Source organism: Monodon monoceros, unplaced genomic scaffold (assembly GCF_005190385.1).
Source record: "Monodon monoceros isolate NGI ecotype Baffin Bay Population unplaced genomic scaffold, NGI_Narwhal_1 Super_Scaffold_11, whole genome shotgun sequence".
Classification (NCBI taxonomy): Eukaryota; Metazoa; Chordata; class Mammalia; order Artiodactyla; family Monodontidae; genus Monodon; species Monodon monoceros.
Genome location: NW_021703767.1, coordinates 29,167,091 through 29,183,417, shown reverse-complemented (window position 1 = coordinate 29,183,417; position 16,327 = coordinate 29,167,091). Strand labels below are relative to the sequence as shown.

At 38.8% G+C, this 16,327-nt stretch overlaps 1 protein-coding gene across 4 annotated transcripts in view; it reads left to right on the top strand.

Moving 5' to 3' along the window:
* RBM11 (RNA binding motif protein 11) overlaps nucleotides 1-15,384 on the top strand; it is a 26,872-nt gene extending 11,488 nt beyond the window's left edge. Inside the window, exons 5-6 of one of the 4 annotated variants that reach the window (XR_003792399.1) lie at nucleotides 1,813-1,951; nucleotides 14,960-15,384. Coding sequence is in view for 3 of the 4 variants with exons in the window: in XM_029214952.1 (XP_029070785.1) it covers nucleotides 375-686 (312 nt within the window). In the remaining variant the exon portion in view is untranslated. Of the gene's footprint in view, nucleotides 1-374; nucleotides 771-1,812; nucleotides 2,345-14,959 lie in introns of those variants that run through there. The other 3 variants (XM_029214954.1, XM_029214953.1, XM_029214952.1) reach the window with 3 other exon arrangements.
* The last annotated feature ends 943 nt before the right edge of the window (nucleotides 15,385-16,327 follow it).

Below are 16,327 nucleotides of genomic sequence, written 5' to 3'. Positions count from 1 at the left end.
ATGTGGGATCCTCCCGGACCGGGGCACGAACCTGTGTCCCCTGCATCGGCAGGCGGACTCTCAACCACTGTGCCACCAGGGAAGCCCCTGTTTCATTTTTATTTTCATACTGTGGCTACTAGAAGACTTAAAACTACATACATGGCTTACATTATATTTCAATAGGACAGCACTAATCTGTATTGTAGTAAGCTATACACTACCTTGAATCTTTATGTTAACCATTTAAGGAAACTACCATATCCCTAGTATGAAAAGTCACTGTCCTTCTTATACCAACACATGGTTTGGTTTGCCTGTAGTTATTTGTGTAATGAATGTAAACTGTTAACTCTTTTTTTTTTTTTCCTAACTTTGTGGGCTTGTTTTGGTAGATGAATGTTTGTGGGTTTTTTCCACAGCAGTGGCATGCATATAATCCAGCACTGCAGCTTCCTTACTATGAGATGACAGCACCACTTCCTAATAGCACTTCTGTGTCTTCCTCACTGAATTGTGTTCCAGATCTAGAGGCTGGACCCAGCTCTTATGAATGGGCACACCAACAACCAAGTGACTCTGACCCTTATCAGATGAATAAACGCAAGAGGCAAAAACAAACCAGTGATAGTGATAGTAGCACAGAAAACAATAGAGGAAATGAATATAGCCAAAATTTCCGAAAGTGTAAGAAAAAAAGGCACTAGTATTTACATTCTAATGAAATGTATCTACACTGGTCTTCATTCTCTTAAAAGAAAAGAAAACTCTGTATTCCACTAAATGACCAATTCCATGGCTTTCTTGTCTTCTTTGAAATATATAATAATATGACCTCTGATTTGCTATTCAATTTTTGTCTTGAATGACAAAAACTTAAAAATAATATAGTGTGCTTTTTGTATTTGTAATGGTGTTGTTAACAAGAAATGCACTTTGAGTTGTTATATTTTAGTATTATAATGAACTTGCACTAAAATATTAATCAAAAGTCACTTACTGAGCACTTTTGTATTTTGTTATTAGAAAATATAAAACTTTCCTTAAAAAGGTTAATATCATCTACAATCCTATATTATTTTAAATTATCAATTTTCCCAATGTTATATCTTTGAGTTAAAAATTATTTAAATTATTTTCCTTCAGTATTTAAATTATCTTTCCAATTTTAACTCTCAAAATCTATTTATTTAAGTATATGTGTACACATTCTGCTTCAAATGCTAGAAGCTTGGAATTTGTGAACAATCATCTTTTTATTCTCACACTCACTACTTTATTTTGTAAATGAGTTTCTGTAATACTGAAAAACAAGGCAGTTGAAGAACAAGATGGAAATTACATTTAAACTTGGTCAAAAAGATGAATGCAGAACACACCCTGAAATCTTTGCTGAAATGACACGTCCTGAGGTATGGTTTCAAATGTATTGCTATTAAAACAAGTATATCACCTTTGAAATATTAGCATTGAATGCAGCTATAATAAGATAATAACTAATTTATTGTTACATGATTATTATAAAATTCTGATGTAAAAATGTTTTTGGTAACAGTTTAATGAAAGGAACAGCGTTAAGAATTATTACCGTTCCTTTAGCACCGTCCACGTGCTGGGGCATTGTACACTGATGTGTAGTCAACCCCTTCCTTTGTATTGCTAAAATAATAACTGATGGGTGATTAGAGGGTGAGATCTCTCCCTCTTGCCAGAACATCCAAAGCGGCATCCCCAGACCTTTTTCTTCTGTGCCTACAGAGCATACCCACCTGGGTGTCTCATTAGCACTGCAATTCAACACTTTCAATTTTACCCTAATTTTTTTCTCTCCAGATATTTTCTTCTTTGACCAGCTTGGGCCAATATTCTACTATGGACCAGTTGCTGGAGGGTTTCGACAATTGTTGACCTCGTTTCAATGACTTAACAGAGAGCTGTTCAGTCCGTCTTAGCCCACTTGCATGCTTCAGCGGTAAGGAAGCACTCTTGATGTCAGGCACTTAGAGAAATGAAAATAGGCCCATTTATCAGGATGGTGAACAAAATGAAAAGATAGATGTGACACTGGTTGTTCAGCTTCATCTCAATTTAAATATATTTAAGAGCTGGGTGTATTCTCCCTTAGGGTAGATGTGGCCTGTAGCAGATGTGATTTCAGTAGCTATTCCCCAAGCATGACTTGGCTGTTTGGTTCCCAGCCTTCCCTCTCTCTAGGAAGGGGCGGAAGGCTGGAGGAGTAGAGTTGGCTCCTATAATATCATCCTAAAGAATCGATGGCACACCAACTGCAGCCACTCTGGTCTGTGTTGAAATCTCAGGAGCTTTAGAGTGTCCATATCCTACCACTGTTTTCTGTTTCTGTACATCCCAGTAAAGCTAGTTAAATCAGAATTGAATTTGTCTTTCATTAATTTACTTACCATCAAGAAAAGTAAATTGATAGCATGGGTGTGATGTTGGTGAAAAATGAGCATAATATATAAATCTCTATAGAAATCACATTTAACTTCAGAAAGCTCAGAAAAACGTCTTTTTAACAAAGATGATATCTACCTCGATACCTCAAGCCCACAAACGTTCAGTGAGCACAGCCTCTCCAGTCTGCACTAAGCAATATTTGCTGAAGTGGTTAGTGATGATGTTTTTCTGCCCAATCAGGATGAGATCTATGAGGTCACATGTCACCCCAACTGACTGTGGGCTAAGTCTCTTTATTCCCAATCATGCCCAACCTGCAAAAATTACTTCACATACATGCAGAAACTCCCTTAGCAAGTGAGACAAGTGATCTATTATCTGGTTCCTGGTAAAACTTACTTTTGAGCTTCCAGTACTACCTTGTTACATTATCAACAGGTTATGTATTGATTAAGAAACACACAAGCTACTTGCATTGTAATTAGAGAATATAACCAGTAGGTAAGGATACTAATATATTTCCTGTGTTATAAACCCTGGGAAGGATTGAGCCCAAAAAGCCTGTATAGTATCTACTGCAAGGAACCTGGATCTAACAATAATTGGCACAGCTACTTGACCTTGCTTGAGGAGCTTAATAAATGAAAACATTTTTAGATGCATACTGTTGATCAGTCCAGCACACTAGCTGAATCCTAATAATTAATGTCTTTGCTTCTATTTTTAAATGAGAAAAATGGTAATATCCTGGTTAGAAAAATAACCCTCATCTCAGCCACCTATCCCAGCCTGAAAGTATCTTCATTATTTTATTCCACCTCCAAGTCAATCACAAGTGAAACATTGCAGACTCTTCTGCATGCCAATCAAAACCCTGGGAGTTACTCTAGACAATTTCCTTCACTTTGTTTCTAAGTGGTTATTAGCTCCTCATTGTGAATTTGTCCAGGTTCTGTTCATTTCCTGCTGGGAATTTTCATTAAGCAAACCAATCAACAATGAATGAATATCATTCTAAACAGAGATTTTGGTGCTGAGGTTACATCACTGAAAGAGTGTGGTCCCAACATTCAAGGAGCATGTGGTCTACTAGCATAGCTCGAAAGGTAATTTCAGGATAACATTATAATATATATATATAACATATATATATATATATATATATATATAACATATATATAACATGTAAACACACACTGCAGTAGGAGTGCATGAGAGTCTCCATTCCTCAAGAAAATAAAACCTGGGAGGACGGAGACTTGCCTGCTCATCCAACTACATTATTTTAGACATGTTTCTTTGTATCAGAGAGATTTTCAATTAAGACATAAATTCAAAGATTTCTATCTTCTGAGGCCTCTGGATTTAGGGCAGTTGTGTCTTTGGAATATCTGTGTACTGCATTCCACAAAGGCTTTAGAATACTCTCCTTCCTTCCGAGTGCCTAGTTCTACTTTAGCCCACTTAACTTTTGAAGGGAAGTCTTCTCTGGCTCCTATCAAGTCCTAAATATCAGCCAAGAAATGGCTCCAATTCGGCCATTTCTTGATCATTTGGAGGAGGGCCTAGGAGAGGGTCTGGCTGTTTATATACTCAGTGAAGAGGATTTTCTCCAGGGGGCCACCTGGCTTGTCATATGACTCTAATATAATCAGGTGGGAAGGACACTCTTTGGTAGCCCTATGAGTGGGATTGTGGATGGCCACCCGTCTTTCTATTGCTAGTTCTTCTCTGGATGCAGTAGGATCTCCAGAAAGTGGGGGTGAAAAGGGTTTTGTAATTTAGAAGGTCAGCTGCTGTACAGGGTTCACGAATTCTTTGTGGTGGGGATACAGGGAACCTGCATAATGGGGATTTCATAGGAAGGCTTGAGGCTGGTTGGGCCTGATTGTTTTAGGCCTGATTACAGAGTCACTGAAAGTAGGTGGAATCAAAAGGGATGGTAAAATGAGCCTTGCTATGCATCTCTGGGGCTTCAGCTAGAGCTACTTCTTGGTTGACACTAGTCACATGAATGACTTGACCGCCTCATGTTTTGAGGTCAGTTTTAAAAGCCTCTTATAATTGTTGTAAGGAAAGAGAGGTTAAAGCAGGTGTTAGGTGGTCAAGAGATTTTCTGGGGAAGCCAGAGAAGTTTGGGGGATTAAAAGAATTGGTTGAAGAAGTGGGGCTGGGCTTGGAAGCACGTAGATTTGGGACAGGGGTCCAGAGATCTAAAAGATCTTCTGGGGGGTCAGGAACAGGGAACTGGGGCTAAAGGTGAGTATAGGAGGGAGGCAGAGGAGAATTTATGGTGAACTTAAATTTTTGTCCTAAGTCTGACTTCTGCTGTTTACTTTTGTTAAGGGAATCTTTTAAGCCAGCCGTAATACATTTTTGCTTTCATTTTTGCTTTCAATTTGATCCTCCCAGAGGTACCAAGAGGGTATTTGTTTAGGATGAGAGCTCTCTATAAATCCCCTTAAATATGAAAGTTTTATAAATCATAGGACCCATTGTCTGCCCACTGACACTTAGGATCTACATAAGTATACCTGTTCAAATGTAACACAAACCAATAAGTCTCTTTTTGGGAAGACCTGGAGGTAACCTTCCAGGCTTAGAATATGATTTAACTATGTACACAAGAGGTGTCCCTGAAGAGGGCACAGAAAATGCAGCCTCCGTAATCCAAAGTCACTCCCAAATATAGCTGGAAAGAAGGAGAACAAGTTGCTACCGGCAGTAAGAATGGTACTCCAGTCTCGCACAAAAGGGAGACGCCTCTAATCAGGAACCATCTAATCCATGATTCCGGATGGGCAATACTGAGAAAGGAATCTCAACACTACAAAGGCAGTGAGATAGGAAAGGTTTTAGATTAGACAATCCCCTGAGAGCTGATAATGGTACCTCGTGTCTCAGAACCCTGACCTGACAGTCAGCCTCATGCAGGCACAGACCCTATAATCTGCACCTCCAGCAGGCAGAAAATTAGAGCCAATGCTCTTTCTGGAGCTAGGCCAAGCTCTCAGAATGCAAAATCAAGATGGAAGGAGGGCTTCATCCAGTTTTAGAGGTGACTCAGAAAAGTTCATCCAAGTGAACAGCAGTCTGGCGAGAATCGCAAACTCACTGGCCTATGAAGCCAACTCAAACTACAGATTTATAAAACCTATGCCTGTATTCTACCCTATGATTCTCATTCTTATGAAAAACACTTTTAGACGGCACAATACAAAACAGTAACACAAAAGACAACGACAAATGGACACAATGATTATCCCTGGGAAAGACTAATCCAAACCAAGAATCACAATACCCAGAGAACTAGTTCTAGCCAAAAAGTTTTTTTCTTGTAAATCTAAATTATGGATATTTCCCTTTTTAAAAGTCAAGGGAAATTTCTTATTGCCCTCACTTAATTGGACACTTAGCAGAGACCCAAGAGTCTGACTGGTAAGAAAGCTTACTTTCTCTGGCTTGGTTGGAGGTTTCAAAATCTCAACTGCAGGGACTTCCCTGGCGGTCCAGTGGTTCAGACTTTGCCTTCCAATGCAGGGGGTGCGGGTTCGATCCCTGGTCAGGGAGCTAAGATCCCACATACCTCGTGGCCAAAAAACTAAAACATAAAACAGAAGCAATATTGTAACAAATTCAATAAAGACTTCAAAAATGGTCCACATTGAAATGGAGCTAGAGACTGTCATACAGAGTGAAGTTAAGTCAGAAGGAGAAAGACAAATATCGTATATTAACGCATATATGTGGAATCTGGTACAGATGGTACAGATGAACCTGTTTGCAAGGCAGAGACAGAGACACAGACATAGAGAACAAATGTATGGACACCAAGGGGGGAAAGGGGGAGACGGATAAATGGGGAGATTAGGATTGACACATATACGCTAATATGTATAAAACAGATAACTAATGAGAACCTGCTGTACAGCACAGGCAACTCTACATAGTGCTCTGTGGTGACCTAAATGAGAAGGAAATCCAACAAAAAGAGGGGATATATGTATACATATGGCTGATTCATTTTGCTGTAAGTAGAAACTAACACAACATTGTAAAAGAGCTATACCCCAATTAAAAAAAAAAAAACAAAAAACAAAATCTCAACTTTAGGCTCCAGAGTGAGTGGGGAGCCAGGAATACCCCATCCTCATTATCAGAACTGTTGGGAGAAAACAGTTCCCCTATCAACTTATGTCCAAGTGGGTGGGGACCTTTGAATTAATTAACAACATACAGATCAACAAGATGTATTGGAGTTTTCTAGAGAAACAGAACCAATAGGATTGGTTGGTTGATTGATTGATTGATTGTAAGGGATTGTCTCACATGACAAGATCTGCAGTAGGCAAGCTGGAGGTTCAGCGGAGCCAGTGATGTAGTTCCAGCCCAACTCAATGCCTGAGAGTCAGGAGAGCCAATGGTGTGCTTCCAGTCTGAAGGACATTAAAAAACCAATGTCCCAGCTTCAAAGCTGCCAGGCAGGAAGAATTCCCGCTTATTCAGGGAGAAGTCAACCTTTTGTTCTACTCAGGACTGTAACAGATTGGATGAGGACAACCTACATTAGGGAGAGCAATCAGCTTTACTCAATCAATTTAAATATTAGACTCATCCAAAAACATCCTCCCAGAAATACCCAGAATAATGTTTGACAAAATATCTGGGCACCCTGTGGCCCAGTCAAGTTGACACATAAAATTAACCATCACATAGGAGGACAGTTTAATCCACATGCATGTGGGAACACTATAAGGAGGGGCTCCCCAAATTGCCAGAGGTCATGGTTTATATACCAGTTTAATAAAAGGGGAGGGGTGGTTTAGAGCTTCAGTGGGAAAGTATAGAAGTTTTTATCAGGCTTGTTTACACAATTTTTCATCCAGGTGCTGGGGGCAGCCTCCTTCTGAGCTGGAAGCTCCCCCTAAGCAGAGTTTATGGCAGTTGAACTCTCACATCCCAGTGCTAAGGATCAGTCTTCTCCCAAACAGGAAACTCCTTCAGAGAGGGGATTATGGCTCTGCTTAAGTCAGTAATGGGAAGTTTAGATAAGGTTTCTTTCTGAGGCTGCTGTTTGTTCAGATGTTTTTAGTTTAAAGTAATCCTTATACCATTCTGGTGGGTGGTTGGTCCCTTTATTAGCAAATTCACTTGTCTGTTTATATTTATGTAAGGAACCTGATACTACATTTTGAAAAAAAATTAGTCTTTCTTAAGTGGCAAAATTCAGTAACCCTTAAATTCTGTTTATTATGAGCCAACTAACACATGCCTCTGTATGCATGGCCAGACATTTTTTAATTGTTCAAATGTCTGTACAACACTTGGTCTGAAAAATTGTCATCTTTTTTTAACCAGAGATTCTTAAATAATCATATTGCTTTAAAATTGAATTAAAATCGCCTGGGCTTAAAACATTATCCCTAGGTAGTAGCAAAGCTCAGGGCCATACAACCAGATTTTGGATGGCAGATCAGACCAGTCATTTGCCCCAACTTGCCCTAACTCAGAATATGTGCACAAAGATAGAATCTGATTAAAATAAACATCATACCCAGGAAACAAGAAAATAAGAAATTCCAAATGTCAGCCTGTGGGTTGTATGTGAACATAGGAGAGAGGCAGTTACATGCCATTACTTTGATGAAAGTCTCAGATCTGTCTTTATCACAAATTGGTACCACCTTCAGCTTCTGCCCACAGATTATCCAGCTGCCCATGCAGCAGTTTCTTTCCTCCTTGTCCCCCATCAAAGTAGGACTAAGACAATCATTCTGGTCCACTGTACCACAGAAGTAATTGGGAACCTCATGAAAGAATTGTGCAGTTTACCATAATGTACTTTTCTGAAGAACACTGAAGATGAATTCACTGAACTGCTTCAAAGAACTAAATCTTCAGGCGATAGCAGAATAGAACATCAGTCAAACTTTGTTTAGTACAGATGTTCATTACTTGATTTGGGGAGTATGAATGAATGAATGGGTGAATGATTAATGAATGAAGGAATAAGGGACTGAAGCTGTAAGAAGCTAATAATCTGAATAACTATTACTTATTCAGGCTGCTGTGTGCCAGACATTAGTCCTGAGAAAAGCACCTGTAAATGAGGAAGCTGAAGTTTAATTGCCCAAAAATGCACATCTTTTTTCAGCAGAGAAAAGCTAGGATATAAGTGTCATGGGACCTGTTCCAGGGCTCTAAATATACTACCACACTATTGGTACTAAAGATTTACTGGCAGATCCATAATAACTGATTGGTGCTTTTTTTTTTGGTACGCGGGCCTCTCACTGTTGCGGCCTCTCCCGTTGCGGAGCACAGGCTCCGGACGTGCAGGCTCAGCAGCCATGGCTCACGGGCCCAGCCGCTCTGCGGCATGTGGGATCTTCCCGGACCGGGGCATGAACCCGTATCTCTTGCATCGGCAGGCGGACTCTCAACCACTGCGCCACCAGGGAAGCCCTGATTGGTGCTTTTAAATGGAAATTTGTTAACAGCTATCATAATTACCTCTTTCCAGAATTGATTTCATTGTCACTTCTCCTAGATACAAACCTGGACCTAATGGTCAGTGTGACTAAAAATGAGGCTCTGTGTAAAGACTCTGCCTTAACTTAGTATAAATTTCAAATCTATTAAGGTTACTTTGGGTAAATTAAATGGAGGCTTTCCTGCAAATATTCTTTGGAAGAGAATCATTTTATGACAAAACTGCTTTTACATTCTTTGATCCCCTAATTTTCCTATTTTAGTCCCATATTTCCTGAAGTTTCAATTCTTTTTTCTCCACATAACATTCACCACTGAGAAAAAAAATGAGAAATTTTAAAAGAGCAAGTGGAGTGTGTGTGTGTGTGTGTGTGTGTGTGTGTATGTGGATGGGTGTCTGTGTTTAAGAGTTATCGGTATCAAAAAAATCAAACAAAAAACAGAAATTAAAAGAATTTTTAAATGCAAGACAACAGCTACAAAGACGAATGACGATGAAACGACATACTTCACTTTTAATTTTTGCTTGGTTAGTTTTTATGTCACTTGCTTAAAGAAACCTAAACCTGAGGCATATTGACTGTACCGAAATTTGAAAGAAAGGTACAATATAAAGCAGGATTTTTGTCTGGAGAGAGTAGCCAGCTCCCTGACAAGAGGACTTACAAGGTGGAATTGTTAAATTTAATACAAAGAGCAGTCTATGAAGAGTCTGTTCCTTCATTTCAAAGTTCAGAAACCTGATTATATCTGCACACCTATTGTGAATTGACTCACTTTAAATAATCTCATTGAAATACCAATTCCCTACCACTATTATCCACACTATAGCAGCCAAAGGACACTGGTTCCTTAGTCATGAATGTTTGAAGCAGATAAATGTACAAAACCCAAGCCTAGCCAATCAGAGCCTCTTGGTGCCTTCAACTTCTGGCCAAAACGACTTGATCAGAATTGGCACCCAATCCAGGATGGCTCAATCATGGTCTCTTCCTCTGGAAAAGACAAAAGGAAAAGAGAAGGAATGGCTGTATTCAGAAAATGTAAATTCAGGAGATGTCTGTAGCCGTTTTCATCTTGTGTATAAGGAAAACAGATAAAGTCCTTTACAGAAGAGAATAACATAGATATGCAGAGAAAAGCAGAAACCAAAGAGAGTAATAAAGGCATTTGAGACCGTGGTTCAAATAATCTACCTAAGAATCTGTAGTTTTACAATAAATTTTCTCTTTTTGCTTAGGTCTTTGATTTAGATTCTAAATAATATACTCCTTAAATCCAAGCATTTATTGTAACATAAGGATTATAGGTTAAGCTGGTAGTGATCTCTGTGTCAAAATCCAATCTGTTACTTAGGGTAAGTGGCTTAACTCTTCTTATTTTGGTTTTCTCTTTAGAAAGATTATGGTAATCTATGTTTCTATCAGCAGTATTAGTCACTTCTAGCTGCTATGTCAAATTACCATAGACTGGGTGTCTTATAAATAAATAAAATTTATTCCTCATAGTTCTGGAGGATGGACATCCAGGGTGTTCTCTAGTGAGAACTCTCTTCCAGGTTGTAGGCAGTGACCTTCTCATTGTTTCCTCACATGGCAGAGAGCAGAGAGGTGAGGCAAGCTTTCCCATGACTCTTATAAGGGCACTAATCCCATTCAGGAGGGTTCCACCCTCATGACCTCATCTAGTCCTAATTACTTCCCAAAGGTTCCACCTCCTAATACCAGGACATTAAGAGGTATGGTTTCAACACATGAATTCTAGAGGAACACAAACATTCATCCATGACAATGTAAGGTAGCTCATTTTCCAACAATCTTACCCTCACTAGATATTTAATTTCTTTTATAATTGCCAGTCTCTAATAAGCCAAGTATGTTATCTTGTTGTTGTTACTTTATTATAAATGAAATTTATGAGGAAAAAGAGGGAGAATATTTTATTTTAATTATTGATCACTTCCTGGTCTGTGTAAATGAAGTTCTTTGTCCATTTTGTCTAGTGGGGACTCATATTTTTCTTAATTTTCTTAGTTATTTTAAGTGAGTCCTTTATGAAAGGAATACTAACCATTGCATTCATAGTTGTTACAAATGTACTTTCCCTGTTTGTCAAATCTTGTTTGGGGACCTTTGAACTGAAGAATTTACAATTTGTTCTCAAGTCTGTCATTCTTTTCCTTTGTGGTACCTTCTTTGGGTGTCATTCTTAGGAAGGCTTTTTCATTATTAAATTATGTGACTTTTTCTAGCTTTACCTCTGGCATGTTATTTCATATTTAGCATTCAAATATATAATATAATCTATCTAGAATTAATATTGTTGTGTGGTATAAGTTAAAGATCTAACCTATTTATTCTCCAAATAGTTAGTTAAAAATGACTCCTCTGTTATATAATAAATTCTTACTTGTTCGTGTTTCTGTGCTTTTTACTATATTCCATTGAAGTATTTGGCTTTACAAAAATACTACATTGTTTTAATTACTCTAGCTTCAGAATATAATCTCCACAGGCTTTTGTATCTCCATAAAACATTTAAATCAGCGCAATTTTATTGCAGTTAAAATTTGTTTTCCTGCTTATTTTATTTTATTGATGTAAGATAGTTTAAATTCAAGAACTACTTACCAATAATTAAATAAGGAACCTAGCAAAATAATCACCTTGAAGGGTTAATTTTGCTTAGGATTCCTTTTTTCCTTCTTTTCTAATGTGAGTTAAAATAGCTACAGAATTTTTTGAAGTCCTGGCAATTTATTTTGAAAATATATATGAGAAGGCTGCCCTCTTGTGTCAATGTAATTTACATTTTATCAGTCATTCCAGTTTTAAGTAGTCTCTATTCAGGGTGAAAAGGATAAAACAAAATCAATATTTTTGAACGTTTATATGACTGTGTCATTAGAAATAAATTATAAGGGAAAGTGAGCAATCTAATATTGCTTTAGTTTTTCTTCTCTCTTCTTTGTTCAATTGGTAGCTCTTGTAACATGAAACTTTTTTTCTTCAAGTTCTGTTCCTATTATAAAAATGTGCCAACCCTAGTTCCAGTGGTATTGACACATAATACTTTAAAAGGACTAAACATCCCCAAGTCCTTGAATATTTATATCTATGTAAGACAAGTGTTTCCCCATGGAGAGACCCTCAATGGTATAGCCTTTTAGCATCCAGAAACCAGGAAAAGGCTAATCTGGAATTCATATAACATGACCTCCGGCTCAAGAGCAGGAAGCACTAGAGTTATAACAGGATGGTGTAGTTATTACAGGTGGACATGCAAATATTCTGTCTTAAATGAACATGTACATGAAAGTTATGGAATTCAGAAGTGGAGGAGAGACTGACAGAGTTATCTGTTCTCTCTGGGCTGTTAGGTACATGAACACCAGAAACATCAACAGCAGCTTCAACTGAGAAATCTTCAGAGGAAGTTTTCTCTAGCTGAAACAAATGTGAAAGCAGGAAGACTTTGTAGGTCTAAGCAATTCTACAACAAGTGGTAGAAGCAACAAGGCTAAAAATACCATCCCATGTGTGGAGTCCACATTACCTGACAAATCTCCCCTTTAATACAGCAATAAAGAGCAAGGAAGTGAAAATGAAGAGGGTTTTCCAGATTGCAGAGAAAAGCTTCCAACTTTGCAAATGTCCACACTTCCTAAGACATTAGCAATGTTTTGATTGCCACTTTGGAAAAAAAAAAAGGGGGTATGTCTTTGTGGATTTTACCCAGAAATGTGGTAAATGCTTGTACCAAAATAACCCTCCTACAGGAATGAGTTGAGGTTTACAATTTATGTATCTATACAGTGAGCATCGACTATCTGGTATTAAATGGATAGCACTAGCATTCTGTCAGAGCTGAAACCAGGATGCCCTACCCATTGTCCCATCTACCCATCGCTACTCATTTACAGCTAAGTCTCTTGCAATAGACTTTGGCAATGCTAAATATTGAGTTCTAGAATAATAGTCCTCATGGCTAGGAATTGGCTTTTTTCTAAATTTGCTGAGGGTTTGGTCAGTGCTGTGATATTTATGAGCTTCCTATTAACTCTTGAACTCTTTCAAAGTTGAGGTACATCAGAGACTTGGTGGGAATGAACTCAGCATGAAGGACTTACACCCATTTCTAGTGAATTTGTCGTGTGTCAATTTAGCTGAACTGGAACTACATTTCCCAGAATTCTTGTCTCTGTAATTCCAGGTCAGGTTAGGCATATGGGAAACTGTATCTGGATGGAAATATGGAAGCAGCAACATTAGGCTTTGAAGTTGCGTGTGGGACATCAGACACTGTACACTGTTGCAGCCCACTGCCACACTGTTACTGTTCTGCAGGTTCACGTTCAAGCCCACAGCTCCTCAATATCCCAGGGATCTCCTTGTTCAATTTTTCTGAGTCCTGGGGCAGGCGTGTGTTTAGTTCTGAGTGAAGCGTCAGCTGCTTCTGCAGTCACTCACATCATCCTGGTTGGAAATTCTAAGAAATAAACATAGGTTCCAGTTTGTCCTTGATCACCCCACTTTCGCATCCCCTTTTTTTTTCTCTACTTCTGGCCGTAATGATCTATAGCAACTTCAGGCTGGCTACTGGATGCAGAGGTAACACTCTTCCAAGACTTCTCCACCAGGTTCAATGATAGTGCAAGTTTTAATCCCTAGAATAAATCCCCATTCCTTATCACTCATAGTAGTTCTTCCTTGGTTGCATCCTACAAAATCTGGTGCCTGAAATAGAAATGCTGTCATAACAAAAACCTAAAACAACTGACCCTGGCTTTGGGACAGCATGGCAGGAAGAGGGCAGCTGGCTGAAGCTGGAAGGGTCTTCCCAAGATGATTCGTTAAAGTTGAAGAGTCTACAGAAGACAGTGAAAATTTGAAAAACAGTAAGAAAATTTTTATTGGAAAGTTTGGTAACATAGCTCCCAGTCATAATGTGGAAAATAAATAAAGTATTTAATGAACTCGCTGATCTAGCTGGAGAAATTTATAGACAGAACGTGGAAAATTCCAACAGGCTTCTTTCTATGATTAAATACAAAATGAAAGGGGGATGGGAAAAGAAAGAGAAACTAAAGAAAGAATTGTACCATTTTCACTTAGACTTTAAGAATTTAGAGGAAATACAAAGAATCCAGGGATTGTCAGGTTTGAAAATAAAATGGTTTTTCATCCCTAGTTATTCCCAAAAAAATTCTCAAAGAAAGAAATAGCCTCAGCAAATATAAAATCCGATGCACTGAAAGAAACTCACAGTAAAGACTGTAAATGTGTGGCTGCTCTAAATCCCCTTGTTGAGACCTCAAAAAATGTAAGTGCATGACTCCTAGGACTCTAAAGGATCTTATAGATGTTGCCCCACAGCAGCCTTACTCTCTGCCCTAGGTAGAAAAGGGCCTGTCTCAGTTAAAAAAAAAAAAAAAAATTTGTGAGTGGTTTATGCTAATGGCATGGATTTTAAAAGTACAATACAAAATACAAAGGAGTCTTTGGACCTCCCCAACCTACTATGGACAGGAAGCAGGCTGAGGAGGTCACTTGGTTACAAAAAAAAATTGATCAGTACATATAGATAAGGACCTAAGAAGCAGAACCAAGAGCTAAAAGGCAATGCCAAGAGCAGAGGTGAATCATTCCTAGGGAGCAAAACTGTCCCTGACCCTAGATTTCAGTAACCGCTGTGCCTCTCATTCCCTCCTTATTTGAACTGAATTGCCTACTGCTCTTATTTTATCTCACCATTGTGTGGTGGTAGGAAAACATGTCTCTTTAGTTCATAGCTCATCAGATAGAGAGGAATCAAGCCCCAAGAGCAAGGAGGCTCATCCACACCTGGCACCTGGCCTAAGCATGTTGCTATAGTGCAATGAGAACTCAGAGGGGTCATGGGAAGGGCTGAATGTATTTTCTGTGTAGTCAAAGGGCAGGCAAACAATCACGCTGCTTGAATCTGAGTGGACTCTTTGACCTCTTTGCAAATAGAATGTGGCTAAAATGATGAGACGCTAGATTCTGGGTCCAACTCTTAACAGACTAACATTTCCATTTCCTGTATCTAGAATATTCACCTTTGGGGGCTTGAGTCTCCATGTAAGAAGTTCAGCTGGAGGAACCATGTGGAGAGGTCCTAAGACTGCATGGAGAGATAGAAGAGCAGAGTTGAACCCAGTCTTCCATCAATCTGTGCTAAGACAGGCATATGAGTGAATCCATTTTGGACTTCTGTATCAGCCCATCAGCTGAATACCCCCAAATGACCCTGGGGAGCCAGAAGAATTTTATAGCTGAGCCCTGTTTTGATTTCTGACCCACAGAATCATGAAATATAACAAAATGTTTTGTTTTTAGCCACTTAGTTTTGGGGTAGTTTATTACTCTGCCATAGATAACTGGAATGACATTCAGTGTGAGACATCTCAATGTACAGCAGCTGGGATATGGAAAAAAAACTCGTATCATTTTAAAATGGAAAAAAAAAGCACTGCTCTTTCCCTTGGTCTCCTTAGTGGTCACTTGGCCTCAAGGTGTAGTAATTCTCTGTTCCTCATACCAGAGATTTTACCAACACAACCTTTACTACGTTAGTAAACTTTTTGGATTTTAGAGTCCGATTATTGGAACCATTTGGATCTAATTCTCCACTGCATCTTCCCACCAAGCTTTATTAATAAAAAGTGTTATGTTTTGGCCTCCATCTGCCACTCCTTTTTCTTCAGACATCTTTGGAATTCAGGCAGAGATGTAGAGGGATATTTTCTCATTCCTCTCTAAAGTATTTCTGCCAAGCCCAACTTTCAGAATTTTAATGCAATCAGATTGGTTTTATTTGCTTTTAAATACCAGTGAGATGGAAAGGAAAGAACTGATTTTTTTGTGTGTGTGTGTCATCTTCCATTAACCAACGCAAATAACTTTCCATATGCTCGCTGAACAATTTAAATGCATTTCTGCAAGTCAGCCTGCCTTTAATCTTTTTTCAGCATATTTGTTAACGGGAAAGTTTAGATCAGCGTGACACCTCTCCCTCCTTATGGTTAGAGAGTGAGTAAAATTACAGAGCTTTAATCCTGAAAGTAATCTGTAAAATTTTTTACTGCTCATTTCATTTTAACTATAAAAAATCCAATTTAATCATATGCTGTATCCATAAACAGATTTTTTTTTTTTTTTTTTTTTTTTGCGGTAGGCGGGCCTGTCACTGTTGTGGCCTCTCCCGTTGCGGAGCACAGGCTCCAGACGCGCAGGCTCAGCAGCCATGGCTCACGGGCCCAGCCGCTCTGCGGCATGTGGGATCTTCCTGGACCGGGGCACGAACCCGTGTCCCCTGCATTGGCAGGCTGACCCTCAACGACTGCGCCACCAGGGAAGCCCCATAAACAGATATTTTAAAACCTGGTCTTAAAAAGTCTTGGGAAATAACTTGCATT